General features: G+C 46.5%; 1 protein-coding gene across 1 annotated transcript in view; it reads right to left on the bottom strand.

Annotated features, from left to right (window-relative positions):
* Positions 1–12,655, bottom strand: part of ZC3H7B (zinc finger CCCH-type containing 7B) — a 34,927-nt gene extending 22,272 nt beyond the window's left edge. Inside the window, exons 1-8 of the mRNA XM_008949400.1 lie at positions 12,603–12,655; positions 10,741–10,774; positions 10,181–10,378; positions 9,171–9,329; positions 6,537–6,617; positions 5,021–5,080; positions 3,569–3,611; positions 298–557 (exon numbers count right to left, since the gene is read on the bottom strand). Coding sequence (XP_008947648.1) covers positions 298–557; positions 3,569–3,611; positions 5,021–5,080; positions 6,537–6,617; positions 9,171–9,329; positions 10,181–10,378; positions 10,741–10,774; positions 12,603–12,655 — 888 coding nt within the window. The remainder of the gene's footprint in view (positions 1–297; positions 558–3,568; positions 3,612–5,020; positions 5,081–6,536; positions 6,618–9,170; positions 9,330–10,180; positions 10,379–10,740; positions 10,775–12,602) is intronic.
* Between the last annotated feature and the right edge of the window lie 261 nt (positions 12,656–12,916).

Genomic DNA, 12,916 nt, shown 5'->3' with positions numbered 1-12,916 from the left:
CCTGCTTCAGGACACCCATTTCTACCCTCAGGCCTGCTTCAACTCCATGGGCACCAGAGGCCAGAGAGGTGGTGCTTTGGGTACCTTTTGAGGGGCAGCCCCATGCAGGCTTGGAGGTGCCCTCTTTAGATACTCACAAGCCAGAGACAGAAATCAAGGAAGAAATGAACTGAGTTTTGCCAGAGGAAGAGCTAGGAGGAAAGACTGACAGGAAGAGCTGCAGCAGATGCATCTCCACATGCTCCAAAGACCCATTTGGAACAAGAAGCAGGGGACCCACCCAGCACCCACTCTTACTAGAGAGTATGTCGACCCTTCGGCGAGGGAGTCCAGGAGGGAGTCCAGTTCTTCCCCGATGATGTCCCCATCTGTGAAGTCCTCCACGCTCTCAGACACTGGCAGGGGGGGACAGTCAGGAGCTGGGAGCAAGCTGGCAGCAGGGAGCGAGGTGGGCAAGCCCTTTGCATCTGAGTCAGAGGGCAAAGGGGCCAGCCCCTCGCTTACGGGCACGGAGGCGGCCACTGGAGCTGGCAGGCACTGCAGGTCCACAGAGCAGTCTGGGATGGGGGAGAAACAGAGCCTGTCACTCAGGAGAGCCTCTTGTAGGGGACAAGCAGAGCACAGCCCAGCAGAACCAACACTGTACGACTCCATTAAGTCACAAAAGCCAAGGATGCCACTTGTCTGAGAGGAGGGGCTCTGGTCTGAAGAATTCTTGCCCTTTCATTTTTGTTCCCAGTCTCCAATGGCTCATGGCAGCTGGAATATTCTCTTAGGGCCAGTGCCCACCCTGACTGTCAGGATTGGACAGAGAACATACAGTCATCATGAACATCACAAAACCTGGGGCTGAGCAGTGGCTGAATTTGCTGTGGCCAGGACTAAAGGCCAGGGGCACATAATCCAGTTTTTCTTTCATGTGCCTCACTAATGCATTTGCAGAGATCACTGCCTTCTCTGCTCCTTGGAGTTCTGATATTCCAGATGACAGCTTGCTTACTCACACATTGCCTCTAAAACCTCAGCCATCCTAAAAGGCAGAAGATAAAAACCACAAGGGCCTGCTGGGAAGAGAGTCAGAGATCAAGTGTCCTGATCAGGTTGTGCTAACAACGTGTCCCCCCAAAAAAACCCCATCACACTCACTAAATTCCCCATGTAAATTCCCTGCTCTTGAGTGATTCCTGATCTCCACAGGTCAAAGGTTGCTGCCCAAATTCCCCCTCAACACCTTAGCAGCAAACATCCCCTTGGGAAATTCAGAGAGCCACGGTTGGGGTAGAAAGGCAGAGATGGTGCCTAAGGCTTCCTTGCCTCTCCAGAACATTCCTGGAACAGCAGGAGGTTCCCACCATGCAATATAAACCTCTGTTAAGTGAAGCTAAGGTTACAAGCACATATTCTTCACAGAAGAGCATTTTATTCTCCCAAACATTAAAGGTTAAAAAGAAAAAAAAGAGTTGTTCAAGTGTTAGAAGTTTGGAAAATAACAGCATTCCGTTGGCAGCTCTCAAACCAAGCACCCAAACTACCTTAATTCTGCCCCTGTGCAGATGTCCTGGAATAAAAGAGAAGAAGTAAGACAAAGCTGCTACCTTCTCCATCCACATAGCAGTGGCTGCACTGTGCCTACGATGGCCTAAGCAAGGCAAAGTTTGGAAGAAGAGACAATAGCTTTTATTAGAAAGACTGGTAAAGAACAAGAAAGGGACTAAACAAGCTACAGAGACACAAATCTTGATGCTGTGAGAAATGCTGTATCCTGCCTCTGCTCACTCAGCCCCCATGAGACCTCAGCCATCCCCTCCTACCTGGGACTGGGTGAGCAAGCCACGTTGCTGTCCTCTCTACAGCACCAAGGACTCTGTTGGTGCCTCTCTTAGGGAGCTCAGCAAATCAGCAATTCCTGCAAACCTCCAAGTCCTGAACAAAACAGCTGAGAGGACACACAGCAGCTCACAGATCCCAGCTGAGGAGGTAGCTCAGCCAGACTTCCCTCAGTAGAGGGTCAGCTTGTGCCTTCCTGTTTTTCAGATGTTTAGAACTGCAGTACTGTCAAGGTCCCTCCAGGGGCCAACAAGAGGTTCAGGACCCACTGCAAGGGCCCGTGGACACAGACAGGGGGGAGCAGGAGCGTGCACAAGGACAGCACCCCAAAGGATCCACAAGTTCAGACCCTCTCTGTGGAATGAATGAGGCCCTCCAGTTCCCACTTAGGCTGGGAAGCAGAGGAAAGAAGCCCTCACACACCCTAAGAGGCCCAAGATTCAGAAAAGCTGAATGCAGGACCAAAAGGCAGAGAATGATACGGGCCCCCCAACAGCTCCATGCACGTGAAGGGCAAGAAGAGCAGGGACCAACAGGTTCCATGACTTGCAAGGGGCAGAGGGGAGATGTCTGCTCCCCCCCCCAATCACCCAAACCCTGTCATTCCTTCAGCCACTTCCTCACATTCACCTCTGTCCAAATTTTTCCCCTACTGCTCCCTTCCCACTCCTGCTTTCCTCACGACACCCCATCTGCTGACCTCTCTCACCAGCCCCCACTCCCACATCACATCCTCTCCTTCCAGAAAGCTCATGCACCTCCTGTACTCACCTGCAGTTGGCTCCACCTTAAAAACATAAACCAGCCTTCTATGATAAGCAGATTTCCAATCACCAATTCCCCAAAGTCTCTGGTCCGGGGCACCCTTCCTACCAATCCTGCCTCTCTCTGATTTCTGCCACTGCCATCACACTAAGCCCCATGTACTACTATAAGCTCGGTGAGGGTCTTGTCCATTTGCCCCCCTGAACCAAATGTCTGATGCCATGCCCCCCACCTGGTAGCTTCTCTGGCCATACACCTGCCTGTCCCAGGCAACTAACTTGTTTTCCACTGAATAATGGAATTAGTTTCTCTCTATAAAAAGAGCACTGGCTAGGTGCAGTGACAAGTCTCCACATTTACCCACACACACAGAGCTACCTCTCAAAGGAACACAGAGGCACAAGCCCAATGCTCCAGCACACCACAAAGGGCAGAGCAACCAGCAAGCCCTTCTGCAGGGGCAGAGTTAAGGTCACTTGTTTCCCAGCAGGAGAAACACAATCCTGTAGCCCTCCTTCTGCTCCTCCTGGGTGGCTAACACTGAACACAGCTCTCCCTGGGTCCCTCCCAGCTCCCTTTGTTTTCATTCCCTCCATCTCAATGTCCTGGAGGACTGTATGTGCTCAGAGCACAGTGCTCAGCCTACAACCTTAACTTCACTTTACCTGGACTCTTCTGGCTGGCAGAAGAGTTTCAGGAGCTTTGCCAAGCCCAGGTTTAAGAAATCACAACTGGAGAGAGCTGTATATCAGAGAAGACCCTTTTTATTCCCAGATGTGTCTCTCACTGGGCCTGGACAAAAAGCTTTCCTGCAGGAAAACACTCCTGCTTCTCACCACCTCTTCCTCCTCCTAGTTTCCAATCCCAGGAGCACACAGAAGAGAGACAAATTAAGATGATGAACCTCTCAGGCCTGCCAGCCTAGTCAAATACATCACTGAAGTCCTAAAAAGTCAGGGATTAGAGATGTCTTTACCTGTTTCGATGTCATCAATTGAACCCAATCCATTGGAACTGGTCTGCAAAGATGTAGGCAAGCAGAGAGAAAAATATAATCAGAAATGAGTCTTTAAAAAGAGTAATTCTTCACAGATGAGACTCTCCACTACTCCTAAATACACCCAGCCCTTTTCTTTTATGGCCTCTTTCACTCAGTGCAAAAGCAGCAGAACCACCACACTTTAAAAGAGCATTAATCCAAAGAGCTTATTCATTTTTACCTCCAGCAGTGGGCAAATCCTGTCCCTGCCCAGGAATACCAGCCCTGCACAATACCCAACCACGTGAGCAAATCTGTACACAGAACAGGGTTTTGGATGAGAATGCTGTGTCCCAAATCTCAGGACCCAGCAGTCAGTGAGCACCATGTAGGGTGAGATCTGATTAGCCTGATCTTACACAACGTTCCTTTTCTTAGTTCACATATTTTGGAGTCTAACAGCCACAAACTTTGAACAGCAAACTCCAAACAGGAAAAGGTTTTTGCCAAGACAACTGCTGACTTGCAACTCCAGGCAAGGAATAAACTGAGCCCATATTTTACAGAAATATAAACAGAGGTATCTTCCTCCACTTTAAGCTTAAAAAGGCACAAGTAAAGCATTACTCTTGAGATGCTGCACCTGCTGCAACAGTTTTTGCAATTTCTAGTTTTCACACTATTTTAATTTGTTGAAAAAGGAAAGATCTTCAAATTGAAAACTAGGCACACCTATTAAAGAAAGCTGGCTGGCTTTCCTAGAAAGATGTGAAGGCAAGCCACTGAACAGTGGGAGGTAAACTAACTCCTTAGTACATCTTGCTGTAAAAAAATGACAATTTTTATGGTTTTATAGTTTGTTTGCTTTCAGGAGTAGTGTGAAGTACCAAACAGCCTGTAAAAACAGCAAGTGGTTGTTTTCTGTTTTGTTTTGGTTTTGTTTTTTTTTTTTTCCTTTCCCAGTGGTGGAACAAGGAAATCAGCATTTTCTTATATTTTAGCTTAGTATTTGCACAGTGCCCTCCCCACCCAAGCTGCATCTCCCAAATGACCGTACAATAAAAATAATACATAAACTGTGTATTTAACTTGCTTAGTACAGAATGATTTAATTTTGTGTGCTTCTCCTGCAATTGTGCCTTGACTTTTAACTTAGCATTGCCCTAACTACTTAAAAAACCTGAAAACTAATTTAAAATGCAAGAGAAAGCCAATGTTCACAGGAAGAACAAGAACCATCTCCAGTGCTCTAACTACTGACATGGAAAATGCTGTCAGATGTGTTTTCAAAGGAACTAATTTCCTTAGTAATATCCTTTAAAATCAAAAAACACAAATGAAAACATTTAAATCCTAAAAGACAGTTATAAATTTGCACATAAATAACACTGTGAAGCATCCTAGTAGCACAACTCATGAACAGTAACAACCACGGGGTGCAAACTCTACCTGGTTTGGCAAATTGATTGACGTGCCATTACTGAGTAGAGAGAATGTTTCCAACTCCTGCTGCAAGGAAGAGAGAGGTCTTAGAACACAGACAGCCCATGAATGCTTCTAAATTAGGTAAAGCTGGGTTATTATATGGTTTCCTTCCAAGCACTGCCCATAAATAAAAGCCACCCCAAAAAGGCATACCACTGTGACAGAAGGGTACAGTTTTATCAACACTAAAAGGGGCATATATTTGTTCTGGACATCTCAATGTAAACCAGCCAACACCCAACACACAATCAGGAAGCAAAAAAGTTCCCTGGAGAACAAAAGTTCGTGTCTTTTCATTAAGAAATTATCATTTCCATAAGGTATTACAGCACTGGAATGAAAGCTGGAAGTCAACACGAGAGACAGCAAGGTGTTATCAAAATACCCATCACTGAATTTCAAATTATAAGAAGCATTTTGGAGTTTTTAACTGTTCTTTTCTGACATACATGTGGTTTAAGCCCATCACAGATGAATAATGTGACAGCAGCAAGAAGATGTCAAGGCCAAAGCGAGCAGCTGCAAGAAGTATTTCTGTGTAAAACTTACTGTTCTTTAAGACAGAACCATTTTGGGGTGTAGGCCATGTGAGATTGCTCAGGGAGAGGAATGAGATGCTATAGCCTAATTTACCCCAAAAGGTTCCCTACAAACACTTCACCACAGCCTGCAAAGATGCCCCTCCTATGTGCTGGCTGCTGAACACACCCCTGCGTGTGGGGCCGAGGAGCCAAATCCAAACATAAACCTAATGATCCCTACTCCTGAAAACCTGGGATTTTACATGTCCAAGGCAGCTTGATCCAAAGTGCTGGCAGTGCCCTAACGCCCTCTAGCTCCATCCCAGGGCATACATTTAAACACCAGCACTATCCCAGTTGCAGAAGCACTTTCATCCAGAGCCGGGTTGCAGATCCTGGACCCACAACTCGCTCTGTGCTGCCTTCTTTCCCAGCATCTAACCACACAGGGACCTGCTGTTCTCCCAGATCACAGGCCTTTCCCCCATCACAATGATGATTTGGGCCTAGATATGGGGCAGGAACCTTTTATGATCCATCACACTACAAAATCAGCCATGACTTTAATGCAGCCAAGGATCCCACCCTTCTCATCTTGCAGCAGGGAAAGGTCTCTGATGCAAAACCTACTTTGGGATCAAGCCACACGTCCCTCTCCTCCAAAAAAACACAGGCTTCCAGTGCATCAGAGGCCTGTCCTGCAACACCAGGCTGTCTCTGCCTGACAGCTGGGGCCTCAGGAAACATCTTGGCATTAGATCCAGAGCAGCACCAGGGTTAGAAACAGATCGAGGCGAAGCGAGTCAGAGGGTGAGGATGAGGATGACACTCAGCAGCCTGCTCGAGGCATTGCAGAAGGATTGTACCTGTCTCTAAAACTGCAGGGCAGCACCTTCCACTTCCGCAAACGTAAATCTGAGAGAGCCAAAGAACACCCTCTAAGAAAAAAGAAGCCATACCTGAGGTCTTTTGTATGCTTTCCGAACCTTCAGCCCCAGCTTCTGGGCAAGCTCCTGTCCCAGCTGTGTGACGCTTTCATCCTGGGGACAAAACCATTGGCAGGACACTTTTAGCTTTGCCTTTGTGGCACAGGCAGTGAAGTAAACAGGAATGCAGTTAGCCATGCTGGGCTGTGCCAAGGAGCCTCCCCTGCAGACAGCAGCAGATGGACAGTTGCCAGAGCAGCCCTAGAAGAATCCAGGCAGCCCTCAGAGCTCCTGTCCTTCAGCCCTGCTGAGATAACAAGGTTGCAGCAGCTCTCCCCTACACTCTTCAGTGCTGCAGAAAAATCAGAATCAAATATCTGCTTCCAAGAAAGCACCCACTCTCCAGAAGCAGAGTTTGTGAGTCCTGCTGGCGAGACAGCTGGAGGGGGGCTGCCCAGGCTGGCTGCTGGGGGGTGGTGCAGCTTCAACAAGGCCCCCCATGTCTGGGGAGCAGCCTGCATGTCTCCCCTCTCTGCCAGCCACAGAATTAATCATCAACTGTGACATGCAAACAGTGTTCACTAGCTTGTTCTGCTTGTTTGTTTTTCAAGCTGAAACCAAGTCTCATCTTCCAACTTACTACCTACAAGACATTTTTACCATCTCCAGCTCTGGTTAAGCTGCCTCAGCTTAATGGGGCAGATCCTTCTGCTTTCTCTGCTGCATGGCACTTCCCATCCTCCCTGCTCACTGCCCATGGCCACTCACACACCACCGTGGGCTTCAGGCAAGGTTCTAGGCCACACTCCATTCTCCTGCTCCATCCTTTCCAGTTGTGCCTGGACGAACAACCTGCCACAATCTTCTTCACTTATTTATCACCAGCAAGTCTTTCCTTCTGCTGTCTCCTCTTCCTCGTTTGCAGAAATACTGATGCACTTTAAGTTTCTTAACAGAAGAAAAAATATCTGCCTGACCTATTGCCATGTCCTTCCTTAATGTCCCAACATCTCCTCCCTCATCTCCAGCCTCAAAGCTTGCTCTCTTCTCTGTACTTGCCATGCTGGTCCTTCCAACCTCCTTCTCCCTGCAGGTTCATCCTCTCCCTCTCACTAGTCTCTGGCTCTGGTTCTTCCAGTCCACAGTACCAGTGGCTTTTCCCTTCAATCTAGAGTGCCACTTTTTGACTGTACTTGCTCCCCTACATGCTCAATCACTATTTTCTCTGAGTCTATCTTGTCCTCTCCCCATCTGACACCCCCTCAGGATGTACCCTCTCCTGACACTGTCCCCACATCCTCCAGAGACCTCTTCTTGGTCAAACCTCATGATCACCAGAAATTTTAGCACATGCTCTGCTTTGATCACAACAAAGTTCTCAGCTGTTAAAGCAATGCAAGCTGGAAGTACCAAGGTGCTCCAGAGGTGTAATGGAAACAAGACTGAGATGATAGATAGCATGAAAGGCAGATTCTCTGCCTCTGATGCAGAGAAGGGTTATGATTTCTGTTAATCAGGTAGTAAGGCAATGGGGTATCTTAATTCACAAGACTGAACGGTCTAGAACAGGGAATGCAGATCCCTTGATAGGGAGTTTTTAAGGTTTAACTTTCCTGCCACAGAGAAGTTTGATGAAGTGTTTGTAGACCATGATGACTGTAATGATAATAATGTGAGATGTGTAAGTATATGGTTAAAAATAAATTAAATTAAGTGGCTTAACTGCAATATGAAATATAGACAGATATAGCTTTAAAAGAACACATATATCAGACAGTTTTACTTATTAAACAGGTTGTTTAAAAAAAAGTCCTTTGGAACTCCCCTAGCATGATACCATTGATGCGTTTTGGTCACCCTGTTCTGCCAAGTCAAAGAAAGTAGAATTCACAAGCTACACGAAATAGATAACTGCTAATGAGGCCTTCTGAAATTGCTTCTCTAACACTAGTCAGAAGCAGATGCATGTTTCTTGTCAGAGTTACTGTGATAAATCAGAACTACATTTCCCAAAGACAACCAATGCTCACTGGATTCCACCTAATTACAGTCTGGTTTCCTGTTCAGTGTTTGGCTTAAGAGGACACTCAACAAAGGCACTGTCAGGAAGACATCTAGGGCCTAGTATATGCAAACAGTCTCCTCTGAATGCAAAAACTTCCACACCTGTGAACATAAAAATAACTATGACGTGATGACAAGGACACCTCAAGAAATAAAAACCTTTATCAGCTTGCCTTAGCAATCAACAAGTAAAATGTGAGCCATTTTTAACAAGACCAAGAAAACTATACATGTTTTCCTTCCAGTGCTCAAGTCCCTATTTATCCCATGCTCCCAGTCATTCCCATCAGACACATAAAACCAGCTCATTACAACAATCTCATGACCTTAGTTCACCTTTTAAGGAAGAGTCTTGCTCTTCACAACCAGGCCACCACATGTGCTGTCACTAACCAGTGTCTCTGGACTTGGACTAACCAAGAGGGTGACTTGGACTCAAGAAACACACGGGAGGTCAAACACCTTTGAGTCAAGACAGAATTTTTGGGCATCAGCACGTTCCCAGGAACAGCCTGGCTCCCTCTGGCCTCACGCTAGGCATGTTATAGAGGAGGAAGGTGGTGTGCCACAGAAATCAGGATGAGCTGGGTGTCAGAAGCTTACATGTGGGAGGGAGAGCAGGCACCGGCTATTGCACTCATAGGCTTCTTTGTGTCTCCCAAGCTCATTCAAGGAGCGGGCTTTCCGGAACAGGGCTCGGATGTTGTCTTCATCCAGGCTCAAAGCCTTCTCACTGTCCTCCAGTGCCTTCTCATACAATCCCTGCACAGAAGAGAACACCCTGAGTGAGCTGAGGCACAGCAGACTAACCCCTGCTCCTGTGGCAGTGCAAATGTTTTAGCCCAGCACAGAACAGGCAGATAAAAGGTAGCTGGAAACGCACGTGGCACCTCACACACAGAGCAGTGTACAAACCCCCAGAACTTACAGTAACAGAATGTTTGGTTAAGACTTGCAAACTTCAGAATGCTTCAAAGTCAGTGAATGCCAGAATTGAGGGTGTTTTGAGCAACCTTATCTTGGGCATGTCACATCTGACAGCCTTTGTGTGACTGCTTGCTAATTTTTTTTCACCCAACAGCCTCATTATGAACAGGGTAGACCTGCTCTGGGGTTCTGCCATAAAGGAAAGCTGTTAGATTCCTTAAGAAAATGGAAGCACACAGCCTTTTAGAGCCCAAGTATTTCAGAATCCTTTTCCATGTGTGTGCTGAAGGTTCTGTCAAGACCCAAAGCCTTCTCACTGTCTTCCAGTGCCTCACCTGAGGAGACAGGAGCCTCCAGAGCAATACTCAAACAGCATTCCAAAGAAACAGTCAGTACTTGAAGGTACTGGACTGTACTAACTCCTCACCAATGTGGACAGAGCTGCACTGTCAGCTCCTTAGGCCTGACCCCACTCTCCCTCACATCCCTCCTCTGGTCTTGCCAGGCACAGTGCAACAGTGGGGAGATATCAGAGTTTTCTGTGTCTGTCTCCTCCAGCGTTGGAACAGGGAGCAGCCTAAAACACCTGAAACCCCTCTTGAGATCTTTTCTAATTGCACAGCACTGCAACCCTGATGTCCTCCCCTCCTCCCTGTGCCCTGGGGATGAGCTGGGGAGGTCCTCACCATGGCAAAGTAGCAGGCAGCTCGGTTGACATGCAGCTTGCAGAGGAGTTCCTTTGGGATGGTCACCTCGTCGGAGGCCGCGTAATCCGCCACGTTCAGACCTTCTACATACTGTACCAGTGAGAGCTTGAAATCCTTCTCTCGAAATAAATCATTGCCTTCTGCAAACAGGTTTCTCACCAGCTTCTGCAAAAAGGCCTGGGGAGTAGTGAGACAGCAAAAAGAATGACGTGGATATTCAGAGACAAGAGAGGTTTCACAATTTCCTTTGCACATGCTTTAGCAAACTTCCTGCCCAGTAAGATTCTCCTGCCTCCCCACCCTCCTGGAAAAGATCAGGAGAATCATCCAGTCATATCTCCTTTCTTCTTGAACACTCAAGCACCTTCTCCTTTCACTGAAAGCTGTCACTGTCAGAACCTTAAAACTTTAAGTTACAGACAAATTGTGACAGACCATCCCACGCTCTCCACGTTTGGTATGTAAACTAAGAGCTGTGCAACAGAACAAATCCTGCTAACCAGGGAGCTCCCAACTTCAGAAAAGAAATGCTTCATTACCTCATAATCTTCTTGGCTTAGAGGTAATGTGGACCTGAAAAAACAGAAGAGAAAATGCTCCTGAAACAGGCATCCATGCAAACAAGGCCTTTTGTCTAATGAAGAAATAAATCATCTCTCTGGTTCTGCGTTGATCATCTCAGTGAGTTACTGAACATTTTATCACTTCAAAGGTAGTCAGGGCAAGGAGAACACAATTAGGGAGCATTACACTCACTGATAGCCACAGTGGTGTCAAGGGACAGTCAGGTCCCAAAGGGATTTGAGACCAGAGGGCTCTTATTCTCAGTGATTTTCTGCACATACACAACCCTCTATAACATACCTCCAGACAGCCACCTGAAAACCCCCCATCTTTGAAAAAGTTCCATGAGATTTTGTCCTGGAGAACACAAATTTATTTTAAGTACATCTTGCTCTAATGAGAGGCATCAGATTGGCAAAGACTTCCTCAAAATTCACTGCAAGCCCTAAGATGGACAGTGAGAAATGCAATCCTTCCTGTTAGCCACATGCCTTTAGGCCTCCACCACAAAAGAAAGGGAGAAGACACAGGTTCAGGGGGTCATTCAACTCCAGCTGTCCTGGCAGAGACTGTGCCACAAAGCTGGCAGTGCTTGTGTGCACAACACCTACCCCACAACAGCACCAACACTTCAGAGAAAGGTTCCACTCTTCAAACTGGACCACCCAAGTCATGCAGGCTTGGTCCACATGTACGTATTTTTCCTCTTAAGGAGGAAGCAACAGGCTCTGGAGAAATCCTGAGCACTTTTCACAGCCTTTGTCATAATACACATGATCTTACTGGTCAGAGAATAAACATGGTTTAGATTTCACCCAATCTATCATCACCTGCTCTTTAAAATGAACTACAGGAAATGCCATGGCTCTGTAAGAAACATTCATTCTGCTTGTAAAATCAGAGCACCCCTCCTTGACATGAAAACAAGCCAACAAATGACACTGCCCCTGGTTCAGAGTTCAAGGGACACTCCAGGAGAACGAGCAGCATGCTGTATTTCTAAGTTATTTTCTTTTCAAGAATCTTGCACGTTTTTATAAATGTTACCAAAATAAAGCCCACAAGTGCCTCTCTGAAACTCATCAGCTCCACTTAGTCTCAGACTGGGGTGAAAATGACACTGCAATGCCACAGGATATAAATATAGAACATGGAAGATTTGGCTTTTTTCTTCCTATTGTAGATACATAGATTTCAGACATAACTGCAGGACTCAAAGCAGACCTTAAAATAAAACAAAAAAACAACCAACCTGATTACAATCTTGCTACCTCCTCACTCACTCTGGAACCCAGACAGAACTCTGAAGTCTTTGCTAACTCAAACCTTGGAGGGAAAAAACACTCTTACTCTTTATAAGGATGTACTTGGCCCACTTCAAGCTCTAGAAAGCCACGTGATATTCACAGAAGAGTGACCTGAGGCACCTACCAGGTTTGCAATCATAAGAGGTCAGGTCATCTGCTTCTCCTATAGGCACCACAGAGGTACCTGGCAAGTGATTTACCTTGCTTTTTCCACCTACAAAATAGAAGCTACACCCCTTCCTAAAAAAGGTGGAATAATCTTGTTCAGAGAGCACTTTGAGATCCTCACACTGAAGATGAAGTAGAAGGTCCAGGTACTATCAGCATTATGCTGACAATAAAGATCATCCTGGAACTGCAGTGGAGGGCAGAGCCCAAGGAAATTAAAATGACAGAATTCAAGTTTACAGAGCTGACAGAACAAAGAACACCCTGAAGAATCATAGTGAAATCCTCAGGACCAGTATCTCCTTCCCACACAAAGACAACTGCCTCCAAAACCACAGGGAACAACGACGCTGTCCACTTACTGAATGAACTGAAGTCCTTTCTCTATTTCTTGTTTCCTCTTCTGCCTCTCCATTACAGTTGCTGCAGAGAAAGAAGAAAAAGAAATGAGACAAAATGACTCATTTTAGGTCTTGCTAATGTCAGACCCAGGAAGCACAAAACAAGTGATGATCACAAAGGAGAAACATCTGGTGCCAGGGCAGACACAGGCAGAATGAAGACTGAGTGGTCTGTGTCCTTGGGGCACTGATAAGGAAATGTGGAATGCAATGAAGGCTGCTTACCTCGTTCTCCCACCTACCTCAGGGCACTCCTCTGCTTCCTACATATGCAG

This window comes from Merops nubicus, unplaced genomic scaffold (assembly GCF_000691845.1).
Source record: "Merops nubicus isolate BGI_N331 unplaced genomic scaffold, ASM69184v1 scaffold6711, whole genome shotgun sequence".
Taxonomy (NCBI): domain Eukaryota; kingdom Metazoa; phylum Chordata; class Aves; order Coraciiformes; family Meropidae; genus Merops; species Merops nubicus.
This window is presented reverse-complemented; position numbering and strand designations above follow the sequence as displayed.